General features: G+C 40.5%; 1 protein-coding gene across 1 annotated transcript in view; it reads right to left on the bottom strand.

The window, feature by feature from the left end:
* Positions 1-7,967: 7,967 nt before the first annotated feature.
* The window catches only part of OLA1 (Obg like ATPase 1), a 97,924-nt gene continuing 90,038 nt past the window's right edge, over positions 7,968-15,853 (bottom strand). The window contains exons 8-11 of the mRNA XM_082285424.1: positions 15,387-15,527; positions 14,602-14,698; positions 12,409-12,531; positions 7,968-8,490 (exon numbers count right to left, since the gene is read on the bottom strand). Coding sequence (XP_082141550.1) covers positions 8,389-8,490; positions 12,409-12,531; positions 14,602-14,698; positions 15,387-15,527 — 463 coding nt within the window. The 3' untranslated portion in view covers positions 7,968-8,388. The remainder of the gene's footprint in view (positions 8,491-12,408; positions 12,532-14,601; positions 14,699-15,386; positions 15,528-15,853) is intronic.

The raw sequence follows: 15,853 nt of genomic DNA, 5'->3' as shown, positions 1-15,853 counted from the left end.
GCACCCACTCTGGGTTTATTAATTTCTAATTCCTATTAGTCTTTCTCCATTAGGTGGGGGACAAGTGGGTTTCACATTCTGTGGTACAGATCCTCCTCTGCTGTGGAGGCAAACCAGAGGCCAACCCAGTCCCATGGGAGCCCTGGCTGCCCAGCCCAATCCCCAGGTGGCCAGCCCGGAGCATCGCTGCACAGGAGGCCTTTCTGAGCTGCATTGCAGCACCTCTGCTCCTTTGTGCCACTCTGGGGAGTGCCAGGCTTTGCCCGAGGCTCCTGTGCACTGGTTACAGATGAGCTTGACAGCCTGCTCAGTCCAGGTGACTGAGCATTAGCTCGCCTGAGAGTGCAAGCGCTAAGTAAATCTCATTCCTAATCCAAATTGCTTTTGATAAGAACAAAAGCTGTGTGCAAATGAATATTTCCATCTTATTTCAAATTCTAGGTTTCAACTGCAATATTAATGCTATTTTACAGTGTAATTTACTTGTAATAATATGTCATTATTGTCATTTTACAGTTTTCTCTTAAAGTAGTAAAGAAAATGTTTTAAAAGGCACAAATAGCTGGAGCACAAATCTCCATTCAGCCTAAGAATCTGTGCTCTCCCATCAGAATGGCACGTAATTGAAAACAGTGACATCCCGAATGGGCTAAACACTCCAGTCATTAACTCGTTTTTATTTTGGGATAAAAGGGAGTGCTTACAGCTTTTTTCCCAAATAGTAAATATAAATTAAACATTTCTCTTTCTTTCCCAGAATGGCATCTGCCAGTGAAGCCAGAGATGACCTCCAACACTTTCCACAAGCGCATCTCAAACCAGCACCCTGGTGTTAGACACAAACCTCCTCCAGGTGAAGGGTTTCCTGCAACACAGCATGTAAAAGGTGGTTCACAACAGCAGAAGTGTCCTCATTACCTGGTGACAAGTTCCTGAGCACCAGGTAACTGCACTGCTGGGTTGGTAGGAATTGCAAAAACCTCAGGCAGCCTTCAGAGGCCAGGCTGTGTGCAAGGGATGGAGGTGTCACAAGAAGGTGGCATCATTTAATGAAGGTGACGTGTGTCACACAGGTAACTGTAAACCAGCTGTGATTCCATCTCTCCTATAAACCTGTGGATGGAAACTGATGCACTATTAGTACACTTGAGGACTGAGAGAACCCATCAAAGACCAACACAGACTTCCTGTCCTTCTCCAGGAGGATTTCCACCACTCTTTCCCCATCACGACACTCCACAGACTGAGGAGGTCAAGGATATTTAGGATCCATTTGGTCAGGAGGTGTAAGTTACACATCAATTGTCTCCTGCAGGCTGGGAGTTTATCCCAGCAGCAACTATTGTTGAGCAGCTGTGAGATTTACACCACATTTCCAAAAATATTATTTCTCAGTGTGATTTCTGTCTGAATTGGGCAGAAAAATATTTAATGGCTGGCAAAACATTAGTAAATAAAAGCAGATCAAGATGATGTTGTTACAATAACAGATTACATTACTATTCCCTGTCCTTAGGAAAACCCTGATTAGACCAAGATCCTCATGGGGTCTTATGAATAAGTCAGGAAGGGGCTCTAATGACCCCACGTGAGAGTGCATGAGCTGCAGCCCAGCCAGCGAGGTGCCAGGTGCCTCTCAGAGCAGGCACTAGCCTGGATGACTAACAGCACTCATCACAGGGGGGTTGTTGATTTTCTTTAATAATTTGGGACAGATTTTCTGCTAACATAAACTAGTACTGCTCTGTTGAAGCCAGGAGAATGCTGCCAATTTGTAACAGCGAAAACTGACCTTTAATCTATTTTTAATCGCTTTATTCATCATTATCTTTTTGAAGAAGTGTACCTCAGTCTGACTACTCCCCACTAAAGAGAAAAGCAACAGACTGTTCTTGTTAATCGGTGTATGGGAAACTCCAATAGCTGACGTATCCTTCCACCTTTGCAAGCACACCTAGCATTGATTGCTGATCTTATATCTTGAAATGCATAATTACTGAACTAAGAGAAAATTACTTTTTGCTTGTGAGTGTCAGGACAGCTCTGAATCCATGAATGACTCACCCTCAGGCACTGGTTTAATTTATGAGTTATTTATCTCCTTGCACACACCCCAGCACAAACAATTATACTTAGTAATTTGTTGATCTTATCAAGGCTGTTTGATGTTAGTATTGCTACCTCCAATGACGCTTGTGCTTTGAAACTTAAACAGGAATTAAAACCAAATTTGGATACTTCACACATGATTCATATTACAGAAAAGTTTAACTCTTCAGCAACTAGAGGGGTTTGCATGCAATTGTCAAAGAATCTTTTGCTGACAGATTTGGCAAGGTGGCCCTTCAGTGGCATGAGAACCACTGGTTAGAGCTGGTTCTGTCCTTACACAGCATGGGTGAATGTTCCTAGCACAGGACAAGAGAGGGGAGTGAGTCCTGGGCCTGGGCCAGAGCAGCAGCACCAGCTCTGTGCCCCCGGCCCACGCCTGGGGCCGTGCAGTGGCCTGGTGAGATCAAACCCCGCAGTGTTCACATGCCAATCTGCAGGGTCTTCCCTCGGCACCTGTACGGCCCTGGCTTGCTCCTGGGAACCTTTTTATGTGGGCAACAGCCTTCCTCATTACTGAGCAAGGACTTTATTAACCCTTAAACTATTACATGTTTGCTATAAATCAAGCTCTACGAACCCCTTTGCACAAGGTAACTCTCTCTGTTGGCAGGTGCAGGTATGGAAGCTGGGGCCGCACGTGTTCACCGCGTGCTGTGCTTCAGGGGCAGGCAGCTCCTCTGTGGCCACGGCCATGGGGGGGTGAAGGTCCTCACAAACAGGTTTCCCAAATCACCCTCTTAAACTCTCCTCCCTCCCCCTAGCATGCTGCTGTGATCATTATGCCAAAATACAGCAAGTGAACTTGGTATCAGAGGTGCAAGCAGTGCAGGGATTTCACAGAATCACAGAACGGGTTGGATTGGCAAAGACCTCAAAGATCGAATTCCAACCCCCAGCCTTAGGTAAGGACACCTTCCATTACACCAGTCTGCTCAAAGCCCTACCCAACCTAGCCTTGAACACTTCTAGGGATGAGGCATCCATAGCTTCCAGTACTTCACCACTCTCATAGTGAAGAATTTTTTCCTAATATCTAATCCCAACCTCTTCCAGTTTAAAGCCATTGTCCCTTGTCCTGTCACCACATGCCCTTCTATAAAAACATTTACTTCAGCTCTTTTGATTCCAGACCCAAGTACCTTGAGGCCTGGTGATGCCGCCTGGGAGGGGTGGAGGGTCTCTGCCTGCGGCGGGGCTCTGCAGCCAGTGCTCCCCGCTCCCAGCTCTGCTGGGGTGGGCCTGGGTCACTAGGGATGAAAACATGATCCACACAGAGCAGTACTTCTTCCATCCCCGCTCTTACCAAAATAGCCCTTGGTATGTTATCTGTTTGGAGAAATCCCCGTATCCAGTCGTAGCCTTGTCAATTGCCCTGTTGCGCAGAGTTCCTGCCCCTCAGGGCCCAGCAGAGCGAAGCCAAAGCCCTGCCCCTCCCACAGCAGCAGCAGAGCCGCCAAGGGCAGGAGCCCGCCATGTTCCTGCTCAGCCAGCCGCGGGCTGCCAGGCGCTGACTTTCCGAGACTCAGGTGCATCTATTTTGTTAACTTACACATCCCACACACTCTTGCAACAGCTGCAGATTTGATTTGCTGCGTGGTTTACCAGTTTCTGTGCTGAGCACACACATTTGGCATGCAGGAAATAAAACGCTGCAGGCATTAGCTGCGCGGAGCCACGAGGAGCTCCGACGGCAGCACCGGCCCGACCCCGGCTCCTGACAGCAAGCGCGCACATGTAACACTCCTCCCTCTGCAACACGCTGCCATACGGGCCTATTCCCATGGACCCGGAATGGGCACTGCCCGCGCAGAGAAGCCAAGAAATAACTGCTCCAAAGACAGCCTTGGAATGCAGAATAGACTTTAAAACTTTCTAAGCCCAACCAGCACACCACTCTTTCAATCCACAGGGATACTTGATGAATTACTTCGATTTTTTTTTTTTTTTTTTTTTTTAAAGCCTCCAGTGGTTTTCCTGTTTTAATGGAAGTGAAATTGTGGAATAGTGTAATCAAACATTTGGAATTAGTAGGGGGCAGTAAAAGCTAAAAGAAGTGATTATTAGTTTTAAACAATTACAAATTTCTAATGACTTTCCCTGCTTCACCCTCTGTGAGTTGAGCTCGTGAGTGGAGAGAAATGGTAAAATTTAGCTAATAGTGTTTGAGCTGAAAACTTCACCAGACACACTGAACTTTCAAAACGCAATTTTATGCTCCTATCCTGCAGCTGGTAGAATAAATGGTGTTTAAACCACCCACTGAAATGGGGCATGCAGCATCCCTACCTCGGTAAGGACCACCAGAGCTCTGCAAGGGCAGTTTGAACAAGCCTGGTTGCCACAAGAACATGAAACACTGCACCAGGAACGCACCTCCCTGATGTTTGTGAAGCTACAAGGGTGATTTGCTGGAGCAGAGGAGGGAGGGGAGCACAGTCACAGGGCTGGAAGCCTGGGGACACATGGCCTGAGCAGAGCTGTCCCTGCCCACAGCCATCAATAAAGTGCCAGGAGGTGTTCAGTGAGTGACCCCCGCTGCAGTGCTGCCACTCCAGCTGCAAGCCTGTTCTGTGGGAAAGGAGGGAAGGAAAATATTGCTTACACCACAGCATTCCCAAAGCAGGCACTCTGCCATACAGAGTCCTTGACGGGCCCTATGGGCTGGGAAGAGATCAGGGTGAACTTGGGTGATGAAAGAGGAAAGGTAAATGGCAAACTGCAGCAGGGAAGAAAGGATCCTTCAGGAAAAGTAAATCCTTTAAAACAACTGTGGCAATTCTACCAATTTCTACAGGGCTGGACACAGTTAATGAAAGTACAAATAGACATGAAATTAAGACAATACATCTATGTTTTATCTGATACATTAATCCACACAGAAAGGCCAAACCTGCTTCCCGTGTGTTCTGGGAAATGCCTATTAGAGCAGAAAACTCTCTCTTATACATGAAATATCAATGGGTACAAATAGTCTTCAAAGTTAAATTTGTGGGGGTTTTATGCTTCTTAATGGTCTGAAATGTCATATCTTGGGGTCCCTAAGCACATCACCGTGATATTGCTATTGATTCTGCCAAAAGCCACCAGCAGTAAGCCCTTGGCTACAGCGTTGTTTTTGTTGACCAGGAACATACCTTTAAAAGTAAACCTCCTTATCACACCTCTTCACACACACTCCCTGCCTGCTCTGCACCACACAGGACTCCCACAACAGGCAAACTGGCTACTCCTTGGGTATCTTACAGTGAACTGGTGCTCTTGAGACTGAAGTGGAAACTGCCCTCGGAACTCCTCACGGGACCAGCCCGCCACTAACCCAAGCAGCCCCTCCAATACCTGCCCTGGGAGCAGCAGCTTCCCCAGCCAACTGCTTCACTCTCCAGATCTATGCCTAGAGAGTTAGCCCGAAGGGCAGTGCAGGCACAGCCACGTTCACTGACATCTCCACATCACTTTGGGGCACTGTCTTTTGGTAGCTTAGAGCCTGGTAGCAGCCTTTTCCCCGTTCCACTAGTGTTTGCTTAATCCCAGAAACATGCCATCAATGTCATGGCTATTAGGCACTGAGGAACGCCAAGTGAAGAGGAAGGGTTAGTACTCCTCCTCCCTTGCAAAATTCCCTACTTTCTGTATTTTGGAAGAGCAGTGCCTACAATGTTTTTTCACCCTTCTCCAGCTGGAGAAACAACATGTCTCCTACCCACTGCCACCATGCCAGTGGCAGTAAAAAGTGTGCAGGCAGATTTCATGTTTGGTTTTTTTTTTTTAAATAGCAAATGTGAGTAGGATGGATAGGTTGCACCTGGAGTATCCTGTGCAGGTTGAAATGCATAAATAATGTGTGCTTAGCTTGAGCTAAATCACAATTCTATTTTAAAAAGAGTGTTTTACATTTGCTACATATATCTGCAAGTTTTAAGGAGCTGTACATCTTGAATGCATAAACCCACTAAGGAGAAACATGGGCTGCACATATTTAACACGGCAGTTGTCACAAGTCACCGGTGATAGAAATAACAGAGCTTCTCAGATTATTCTTTAACAAAATTTGGGATTATTCTGGAATAATTTATTAGTTCAGTAGTTAAAAGAACCTAGTAAAAACAGCTGAAGAGGTAACTATTCAGGCAAATTAATAAACTGAAACATAAAAAATATATATTCTATAATGTTTTAAGATGTGGTAAACATTTTAAATTCATTTTCTATTTTCAGGACATTGTAGCAACTTCAAAAAACCCTGTCTACCAAGAACAACTTAGTCTGATTTTTAATTATTGTTATTTTTAGAACAGGGAGGTATCACAAAGTACACACAACCAAATAGAAACAATTCAGGGCCACAGAGTATTTCCCAGAACAAATTTCAGCCGGGACAAGAGAACACATTTCAGTGGGTATTAGTGCAGTAAAAAGGTTACTTCTCTTTCAGCAGCACACATACTCCACTTCTCACTCACCTTTCATTGTGTCTAAAACCCAGCATGAGCCCTTCTCTGTTACTAGCACCTTGCTGACTTCCAAGAGAAACAGGTAGGCTCTGTTTTCTTTTGGATTTGACTTTTAACACAAGATTTGATAGTCCTAATCTTTTCTCAATTATGTAACATCAAAATAACACCAGGAACAAATACTAGCCACACCAGGGAGACGATACAAAGGAGAATTTCAAGTGTTCCAATACATCTGAAGCCCTAATTTCTCTGCTCTACAATACTGTCCCCACTCCTGCCACCACAAGAAGAGGAGATGCTCTTTAAAACAAAATCAACAACTACGTATTGAAGTCATCTGCCCTCCCTCTTTGTCCTCAGTGCAATTAAAGGCATGATGCCAACTTTTCAACAATGAGGCTCATGGCTCTGGCTGAACCATGTCTTACTCTCTCAGAAATGAGCAATGACGCTCAAAGGTGGGATCTCGAGGGAATGTCTCGGAGCAGGATGTGACCAGTGCTCCCAGTGCCTTACACACAGCGGGTTTAGCCGGTGGCAAGCTGCCTTTTCGAAGTTCATAGCTACAGAACTTATCACCATGACACAAGAAGCCTGGCACACCAACAAGCCACAGGTAACAACAGCGTCTCTCCCAGCCCTGACCCCACTGAACCTATAGCTGAAACCCCCAGTACACGGGCACTCAGAAAAAGTCAGGCTGTTTTAAACACACTAAACATACTGTGAGAAAGGGCAGTTCTATGCCTCACATTAAAAGAACAAACTTAGTTTTGTTTTTGCCAACACCTTATTTTTCTGTTACCCAAAGTGACCAGCTCTCCTTCATGGTTAAAAAGTAAAGAGGTAAAAAGGTACTGCCAGCTGCAACCTCATTTCAGCAGAACAACTCACCTATCCAGCACAGTGTGACCTCTTCCTTCAGAGCACTATCTGCTTCACCCTCACCTGGCCTCAAAGCCAGACCTCAGAGGACAACACACAACTACAGGTACTACTGCTCCATCCTCAGTGATTTATTAATTTCAAGGTAAGAGTGAAATACTCTTTCGAAATTATTTGAACAAAAAAGCCTCAGTCTCATAGATAACATCATTTTTCTACATATATTTCCTCTCTCCAGTAAAAATCATTTATGCTGCCATCATTATTATCCTTACTATCATCTTTCAGTGAACGTCCATCTACAAATTCATTAACTTTTTTGAGACAAATCATTGGCATCCTAATCTTCTGATTCCCATGAAAGACTCACTTTCAAGATACAATTGCAGCTGCCCCACACTGCCAGTTACTGTATCATACACGTCTTAAAATTCTGTAATCAGCATCCACCAGGTGCCGTATCGCATTCAGCACACCACAGTCAGTCAATACAGACATCCCCAAACACACCAAGGCTGGTTTTGTCAAATGTTTTATTGAGTGTAGACATCTGGAGTACTGTAAAACATGCATTATCTGTAGATTCAAAAAGGAGCAAGCCACATTGTCCTCACTGTCAAACGTGTCAGGCTTGGCATACATGATGGAGATTAATGAAGTATCATGAGAGTAATATGGTTCCCGAAAAGCTTCTACAATTTGGAGTAGGGTCTTAATCGTTTGAAATGCAAAGCTGTTCACATTTAGTGAACTTGCATGTTTGCTGGAGGTGCCATATTTTAATTCAAAACAAACAAGAATAATTTCACTGGGGGGAAGGGAGGTTCCCTAGGTAGAAACTGTATGCTTTTTGTTTCCAGATATTCCAATTCCAAATAAAAATTCATATGCTTTTTGAAGCAGCACAGTTCATTTCTGAGCAAACAACATCTGATACTCATTTCTTCTTGGGTTGTTGAGGTGTATTAAATTTAAAGAAGATAATATCTCCATCCTCTACTACGTAATTTCTGCCTTGTTGTCTGTATTTTCCAGCAGCCTGTAAATGGAACAGACAAAAGGAAAATGGGTTATTTCATTAGACATTTTATAGTATTTTCAAATGGCAATTATTTAAATACATTTTGTAAAGAAATGGTAATACTTCAGCTTTAGAGTTTGACAGTCACAATACTCCTCAGTTTGACATCACTTGGTTTGACATACATATAAAATATATATGAAAGTAATTTAGCCCCCACTGGATCTGTAGTGCTTAAAGTGCACCTGCATTATATAGTGGTAGAGCCTGGCAAGACAAAGGACACTAAAACAGTTCCTTTTTTTTTTTTTTCTTTTTTCAATTTGGCTTTCTTTTCCTTCATCTGAAAACCCTGCAGATGGCAAACACTGGTGGCAGGAATGTAAAGCAGCGTTGCTGGAAAGGGCAGTGAGCAGCAGCCCGTGCCACGGCTGCCCAGCTTCCCGAGCGCCGGGCAGGAGGGTCCTGTCCCCACTGACCATGGGGACACCCTGCAAGGGGCACAGCTGCGCCGGGCTCGGGCTTCGAGTGGGGCTCTCTTGTCTGCTTGTGCCCACATAATGAAGGGCTGAGGAGCACAAAATGCAGGCTCAGCTCTACTGTCAGAAATTTTCTTTAGAAGGAATTTGCTTCAGAAGGACAGATAGAAGAGGAGATAGGCTGTGAAACGAGGATACAGGAAAAGGCATATGGACCAAAGACATGAAAAGAAAATTCATTATTAAAATGCTGTACTTGAGGAGAGCAGAAAATAGGCAAGGAATCTATTAAATATCAGTACTTTCTACATTAGAATTTATTATTATATTTTTCTACTGTTATCTCATCATAATTAAACACAGTATTACAGAGGCTGTGGCATCAGGCCTGACAGGCTGGGCGGGAGGTGGTCTGCAGAAGCATTTATCTTGAAAAGTGTCTACAATATGGAAAAGTTGAGAGCTTCTGCTTTAGTTCAATAACCATTCCTGTTTTGAAGTTTTCTCTTGCAGGAGAAAGTGCTTCCATGCAAGACCTCACTGTGCCATTATTCTCAATGACACTATCACAGTGGTGGCATGCTAAGATCCCATTACAGGAAAGCTGTTAACTAATGACCTTAGTTGCTGTAGAACAGATCAGATTAATGGTACACAGTTAACTTGGACACCTTTCTTTCACAAAACCCGCTCTGAAAAGCAACACATTTCCCCACATTGCTGCCTAGAAATTTAGAGGCTTGATAACCTTGTTGCTGTCACTCCTTATTCAAATGTTGTTCCCAGTGATGCTAGCCTATGGAAAACTGCAGCTAAGATAGCCCCAACAATAAATATATACTGAAATAGCAATTGACCTTACCCCATGCGACATTATTGATACGTAAAAAATAGTACTTTGCAAATGCTTTCCTATTTCTTTCCCCTGGAAATCTGTTTAGACTGTAAAATTTTTCCTTTCAAGTTCTTTCCTTTGAAGATCCTAATAATGCTTAAAGTCAAGAGTAATTAGACTAATTGATGGCATAAATACTAATAAAACAGTGCTGTAAAAATCATCAGAAAACATAAGCTGCAGGCACAGGTACAGAAACATTTTACAGCTGAATACATTTATTACTCACAAATATTTGTAGAAAAAACTGCCCTCCACAAAGTAACACAACAGATTTTTTTAGCACAGTAGTGTGCACTATCAATGTGGCATAGATTTCTTTAATTAAATATATTTTGATACACTAATGTAAGTTTATGTATTTTTGTTACCAGTTTACAGTTAATTAAAAGTGACAGTGTTCCTTTAAATTCTCTAGAGACCATTTAATCCATTTCCATTGCTATCAGAAACACTGGTTGAAAAAATCAATACCCATTTGTGAATCTTGAGTATGTATTAAACAAGACACGTCTAACCAGTTCATTTGCACTTGAAAGCAGCCATCTGTAGAAGCCAGCTTTGCCTAAGCAGATATGATTGCTAATAATGTGATATCCCTGTAGACTACAAAGCCCACACAGAGCTATTCAGTGTATAGTTCACAGCACTGGCATTAAATTAGTTATGCTGTACTGGTGTTAAACACACACAAAATCAAACTTAAAAATCGATCAACTTGATAACATACAAAGCAAGCAACTCCCATTACCACTGTTATTTAAGATGACTCCTTAAAGTGCCTAAATTTAATTTTAAAATTTACCAGCAATATAAAAGTAATTAGTATTGTCTACAGCATGAAACACTGTATTAAATGCAAATTAGAAAAGACCAGAGGAATATGACACTTTATTCCAAGAACAAGGTTTTTTCCTAACCTTGATTTTAAAACTGAGTAACAAATGAAAATCTGCTTGTTTTACAGATACTTCATAAACAATAAAAATTTAATCATTAAATATGATTTGAGCATGGAAGCTTGATTTTTAGAATTTCACACTGTGAAAAGCAAGTAAAAATATAAAGCAAAATACTGATTAATTTAATAGGTGTTAACTGATGCAGCCTCTCAAGGAAAACACTCATATTTGAGCATCAAAAACTGATGGTGGCAAAATTTGAATCTCAGTTATGTGAAGTGGTTTCTGACTGCAGAATATTAGATTTATTTATAGCTGTGGTTTCCCTTTACAACTACAACTCTACTTCCCTTTTCACAAAGCAGTTCACATGCCGCAACGAACCAATTATACAGGATTTTTTCCCCTCACTTCCTGGGGTTCAAACAAACCTATTAAAGTCCCGCTGCTCAGTATGATCTTCCTTAGTGATACCACTGAGAATAGGCTGAATTTGAAATCATAGTTTTGCATACCTTTCAAGCTATCAAATAGCAAACAATAAAGCTGAACCTTTTAAATTCTTTAACACATTATTGTGTGTAGGAACCTTCAAATACTGAGATTGAGTAAATCAAACTAATGTGCTTTGTAATTGCAATTTAATAAAATACAAATCTTAAGAAAACATCAAAAACGCCAAATGAGAAATCAAATGTGTACAAAATAAAGGTAAGTTTCTCTCCTTAAAGAAGGAGGAAATAATGCATTAGCAATGCAGGGAAGAGCAGCTTTCCTTATGACATTTTTTGCCATGTACAAGTTCATTTCATACTTAATAACATTCAAATCAGATATAATTTGTCAGTTCTAAAAGGGCACAACTTTGGGCACCCGAGCAGTCTCTGCCCTCTAGTGTTGAGAAAGCAGATGAAACTCTTCTCAATACAAGTGTCACCACAAAGAAACACAGGCTCAAGGAAAAAAGTTTTCCATTAAATATCTTCACTGTCTATTCAGCACATAGTAGCCACCCTGAATGATCAAAGTAAGGCACAGCATTTTTGAGTAAGACATCAAAGGGCAATTGAATGAAACACTGAAACAGTAATTTTTAAGGTCCTAATTATGCTTATCAGAGCCTAGAAGTGGAACCCACTAATCCTGAAAAAAAGGGTACAATTTTATAATATAGTATTTTCTTAACCATTTGCATCTGACATTTATAATACCTTTATTCCAAACTCAAAACAAGAGGACACATTTTTAGAAGAAACAGATTTTCAATGTTTCTTGTTTCCTTTTAGAAGCAATTCAAAAAATCTCTCTCATCTTAAAAATCTGATTTTTCAAAACCAAGTTAGTTTTAAAGCATATTAAATTCTGAACACTAATATGTAAACAGAGAGAAAAACACCCCAATACATTAGCATAACATTTGGTCTTAGTGCTGACATGTAGTCCATGCACTGTTGTATCTTGGATACTGAAACAGTTGCATTCCTGTCCAGTAAGCTGTTGCATTTGAACTCTTTCTTAAGTAAAAGATGAAAATGGATTTTGGTCTATTGCTAGAGGTGACTGAAGATTCACTTAGCATTAAGAACTTTCCAGCGAAAAATCAGATTTGAAATGGAAAAATGGTACATATGGAGGGAGAAGAAAAAGATGGGGAGCTCACCTTGACAGCAGCCTCTGAACCTCCTTCTTTAAAATCTTCATATTTCATTACTTCAGCCATAATGAATCCCTTTTCAAAATCTGTGTGAATCTTCCCTGCTGCCTGAGGAGCCTTCGTCCCTTTCTGTCAAAGGAAAGACCAGAAGAAAATTAATTGCATTTAAGAAGATTGATTGCAGGGAAGAGGTTTCTCCTTTTTTATATGCTTTCAGGATCTGCTGAAACTTTGTTTCGTATCAGCTAAAATGTCACACATGCAGCTGGGCAATCCTCAATACCAGGACACAGACAGTGCCTTCGTCACAGATAAACCAACCGACATTAAAGAACAGCAGCTTTGTTTTTTTCCTAATAGGTATCAACAGCAGTATTGATTTTAGAAGCTATGACTGTGTTTTGTTGTGAGATTCGCTTCGACCCCTAGCTTTCTACAGAGAAAGTGAGGAAGATAAACGTTTTTAAATAACTTTGAAATCTGAATTACTCAAGAGTTTCGCTTACATCCAAATAATTTCAATTAAATGATAACATTCATGGCAAACAACGTTTGCAGTGAGAAATGACATATAGATGTCAAGCTGTACACATTAGCTTATTTTTATTTCAGAATAATTTTAGTAAGTTTGATATAGAACAAACTGAGTATTCTTACCCAAACATCAACAACTGAATCGCTAAAAAATAAAAAATGACAGACAACTATACGAAAATTTAAGTTTATGCAATAGAGGAGAATGCATTATAGCTGCATGCTTTAAATTACAAGGACATACATTCTGTGCACATACAACCATGGAGAGAAATTTGAGCAATAATGGTGACCTAAAGGCTGCTTAATAAAGCATGTTAAAGTGCTAAGGAGTCTGACACTGTAAAGCACAGTTTTTACAATAAAAGATGTATTGGGTTAATATGGCTACTCACTGATGCTTACCTGACTAAATATCTTTGCACATTAAATCAAAGATACTCACAATCAGTCTTAAGATAAACCAGCTTTCAAATTCTCTAATAAAGAGCAAGCACTTCTACTGAAAACAGTGGAATTTCACAATGTGCTTTTAAAAACTATAGCAAGAATCAGAACAACAAAACTCCTGCTTTTATATTATTCTGGTTGCTATTTCAGGGACTTTAGCAAGCAGTTATCATGTAAACAGAGATGAAGGGAAAAAACTATTAAAAAAACCCCACACATGCTTATAAGAAAATAAGTTTAATGTGCTAAAACATACACAAACATCTGTAGCAGTACTATTAAAAATATAAATTTACAGGAAATTATGTTGATTAATGAAAACAAATTAATTCCAGTGAATGAAATTAAATACAGCACTGAAACTCATTGCACAGCCCTAAATACACTGATGCAAAAAACAGAAGCTCAAAGATTGAACTGCACCTCCAAAAGTTGATATTGTTGTAATTTTTAAGTGTTTGCAACTGTACACATTCCAAAATATTTTTTCAGTATCAATCTTTATATTACAACATATTTACATTCAAGGGCAAACCACTACAGCTCAGCTCTCACTGTCCTCTGGGAATAAATTAGTTGATCTCTATGGCTATAACCATTTTACATCAACATTTAAAATACATAAGAGCGGTTTAGGCATTACATAAGTTCCCAGATAAACATATAAAACCACCAAAATAAACTAGGTCTAAACACTGAAGCCAGTAAAAGACCTGAATTACTGCACACTGATTTTAGGATTTTGAGCCCAACTGTGTATCCACGAGGAATATAATGACGTTATATTGCTTTTATTGCTGAAAATGTAATCCCAGCAAAGCACAGGAGGAATGAACCATCCGCAACCCAAACAAACTTAGTGAATACAAAATGAAAAGCAACATCAATTTCACTGCAGACAAACCCAGTCACACAGATTAAGCAAGCACAATACTGGTACGTCTTATCTCTGACCACAGGAGGAGGGTAGACAGATTCTACAGGATGAAGAAATTCAGACTATGTAATAGGCAGAATCAATTGTTACCTGCCTCAATCAATGCAGCTCCACTTTCACTGTTCAGCAGCTCACAAATAATTAAAGTTATCCTGGACAAAAACCTCATCTGTAATGACTAGCTAACCGCCACCATGACAAACTTCAAAGTCAGTGATATCAATCTGAATTCAATAGTGTGGAACTGGATATAGCTGATGAATAAGTATGAATCTTACCCTGATGGTCCATGCACGCACTTCATCTGGGCCTGCAGTGAAAAAGTATTCTAGTTGGAGTGCTGCATATCCAGCCTTAATGATCTTTGCTAAAGCACTGAAAAAAAAAAGGGGGAAGGAATCCAATTCATTCAGCATATACACATAAAACAGCTAAATGCGCCAAGTAATCAATTTACGTGGAAAGACATCACATATTTTGAAGGTCCTAGGTCTACTTTTAAACAGAGCTATAATTGCAGTAGCCTTTTACTTTGAACTCTCCTCAGAAGAACTACTTTTTTACTGCAGAATCGTAAAGATAGTATTTTGATTTGTTTATTTGGCAGGCTGCAGAAACATGGGATAAATATAAATCACCCTATGAGGCAGCACTCTTGGTCCCAGGCAATTTTCAGGACTCCAGGTCATGAAAGCATATCTGTTTGACTGAAATTCAATATTGAAACAATTTATTATAGTTCTTCAGAAAATTATGACAAAATTTTCTCCAGTGTCCTTATTCCCCATGGATGACGAAACAGTTTTGGTGATCATTCCTTCTCAAAAATATACATAACTAATACCTATGTTATAATTAAAACACTGTACAGAGATGACAGATGACAGTTAAAAACTTAATTTAAAATAAATCTTTTCACTCTGTCTCATGGTAAAGAAAGGAGAAGATTCTCTCTTTATAATGGTAATTACTCTGTCATTTATTATTCTATCAGCGCAAGCAATTAAATTACTGCAAGGAAATAGTTGATAATAAAGTGTAGGGAAAATGAATGCTAATTAACCTTTGTGTCATGTTCTCTTCCAGATACTTCTGTTTCTCCTCAGCACTCATATCTTGCAACTTGAGTTCCAAGGCCCCACTAAAAGGAATGACCAAAGCACCCGGGTCGTGCTTGTCCACCCACTCTTTAATTTTTATCAACCTGTAGACAACAAAGGGCACAACATTATCTTGTAGTGCATGCATGGCTGTACCACATTCATTATTATCAAGTAGCACATACATATTCATAAGAATTGCACGGATTTATGATGCCATCTTTTTGTGTATTGCTTTCCAAGGTCAAGGCATTAACAGGCAGCAATTGCTTCAGGTGTACTCCATTAACATTTCACTGTTTCTTGGTTTCTGTTTGGCATTTAATCTATCAGAAATAGGCATAATTTGGGACAATAACTAGGTGTTTGGTAGAGGTTAAGTACTTGCAATCTAAAAAGTGAATAAAACTTTCTGCGAGAAAAATGTACT

This window comes from Coloeus monedula (genome assembly GCF_965178545.1).
Source record: "Coloeus monedula genome assembly, chromosome: 7".
NCBI lineage: Eukaryota > Metazoa > Chordata > Aves > Passeriformes > Corvidae > Coloeus > Coloeus monedula.
This window is presented reverse-complemented; position numbering and strand designations above follow the sequence as displayed.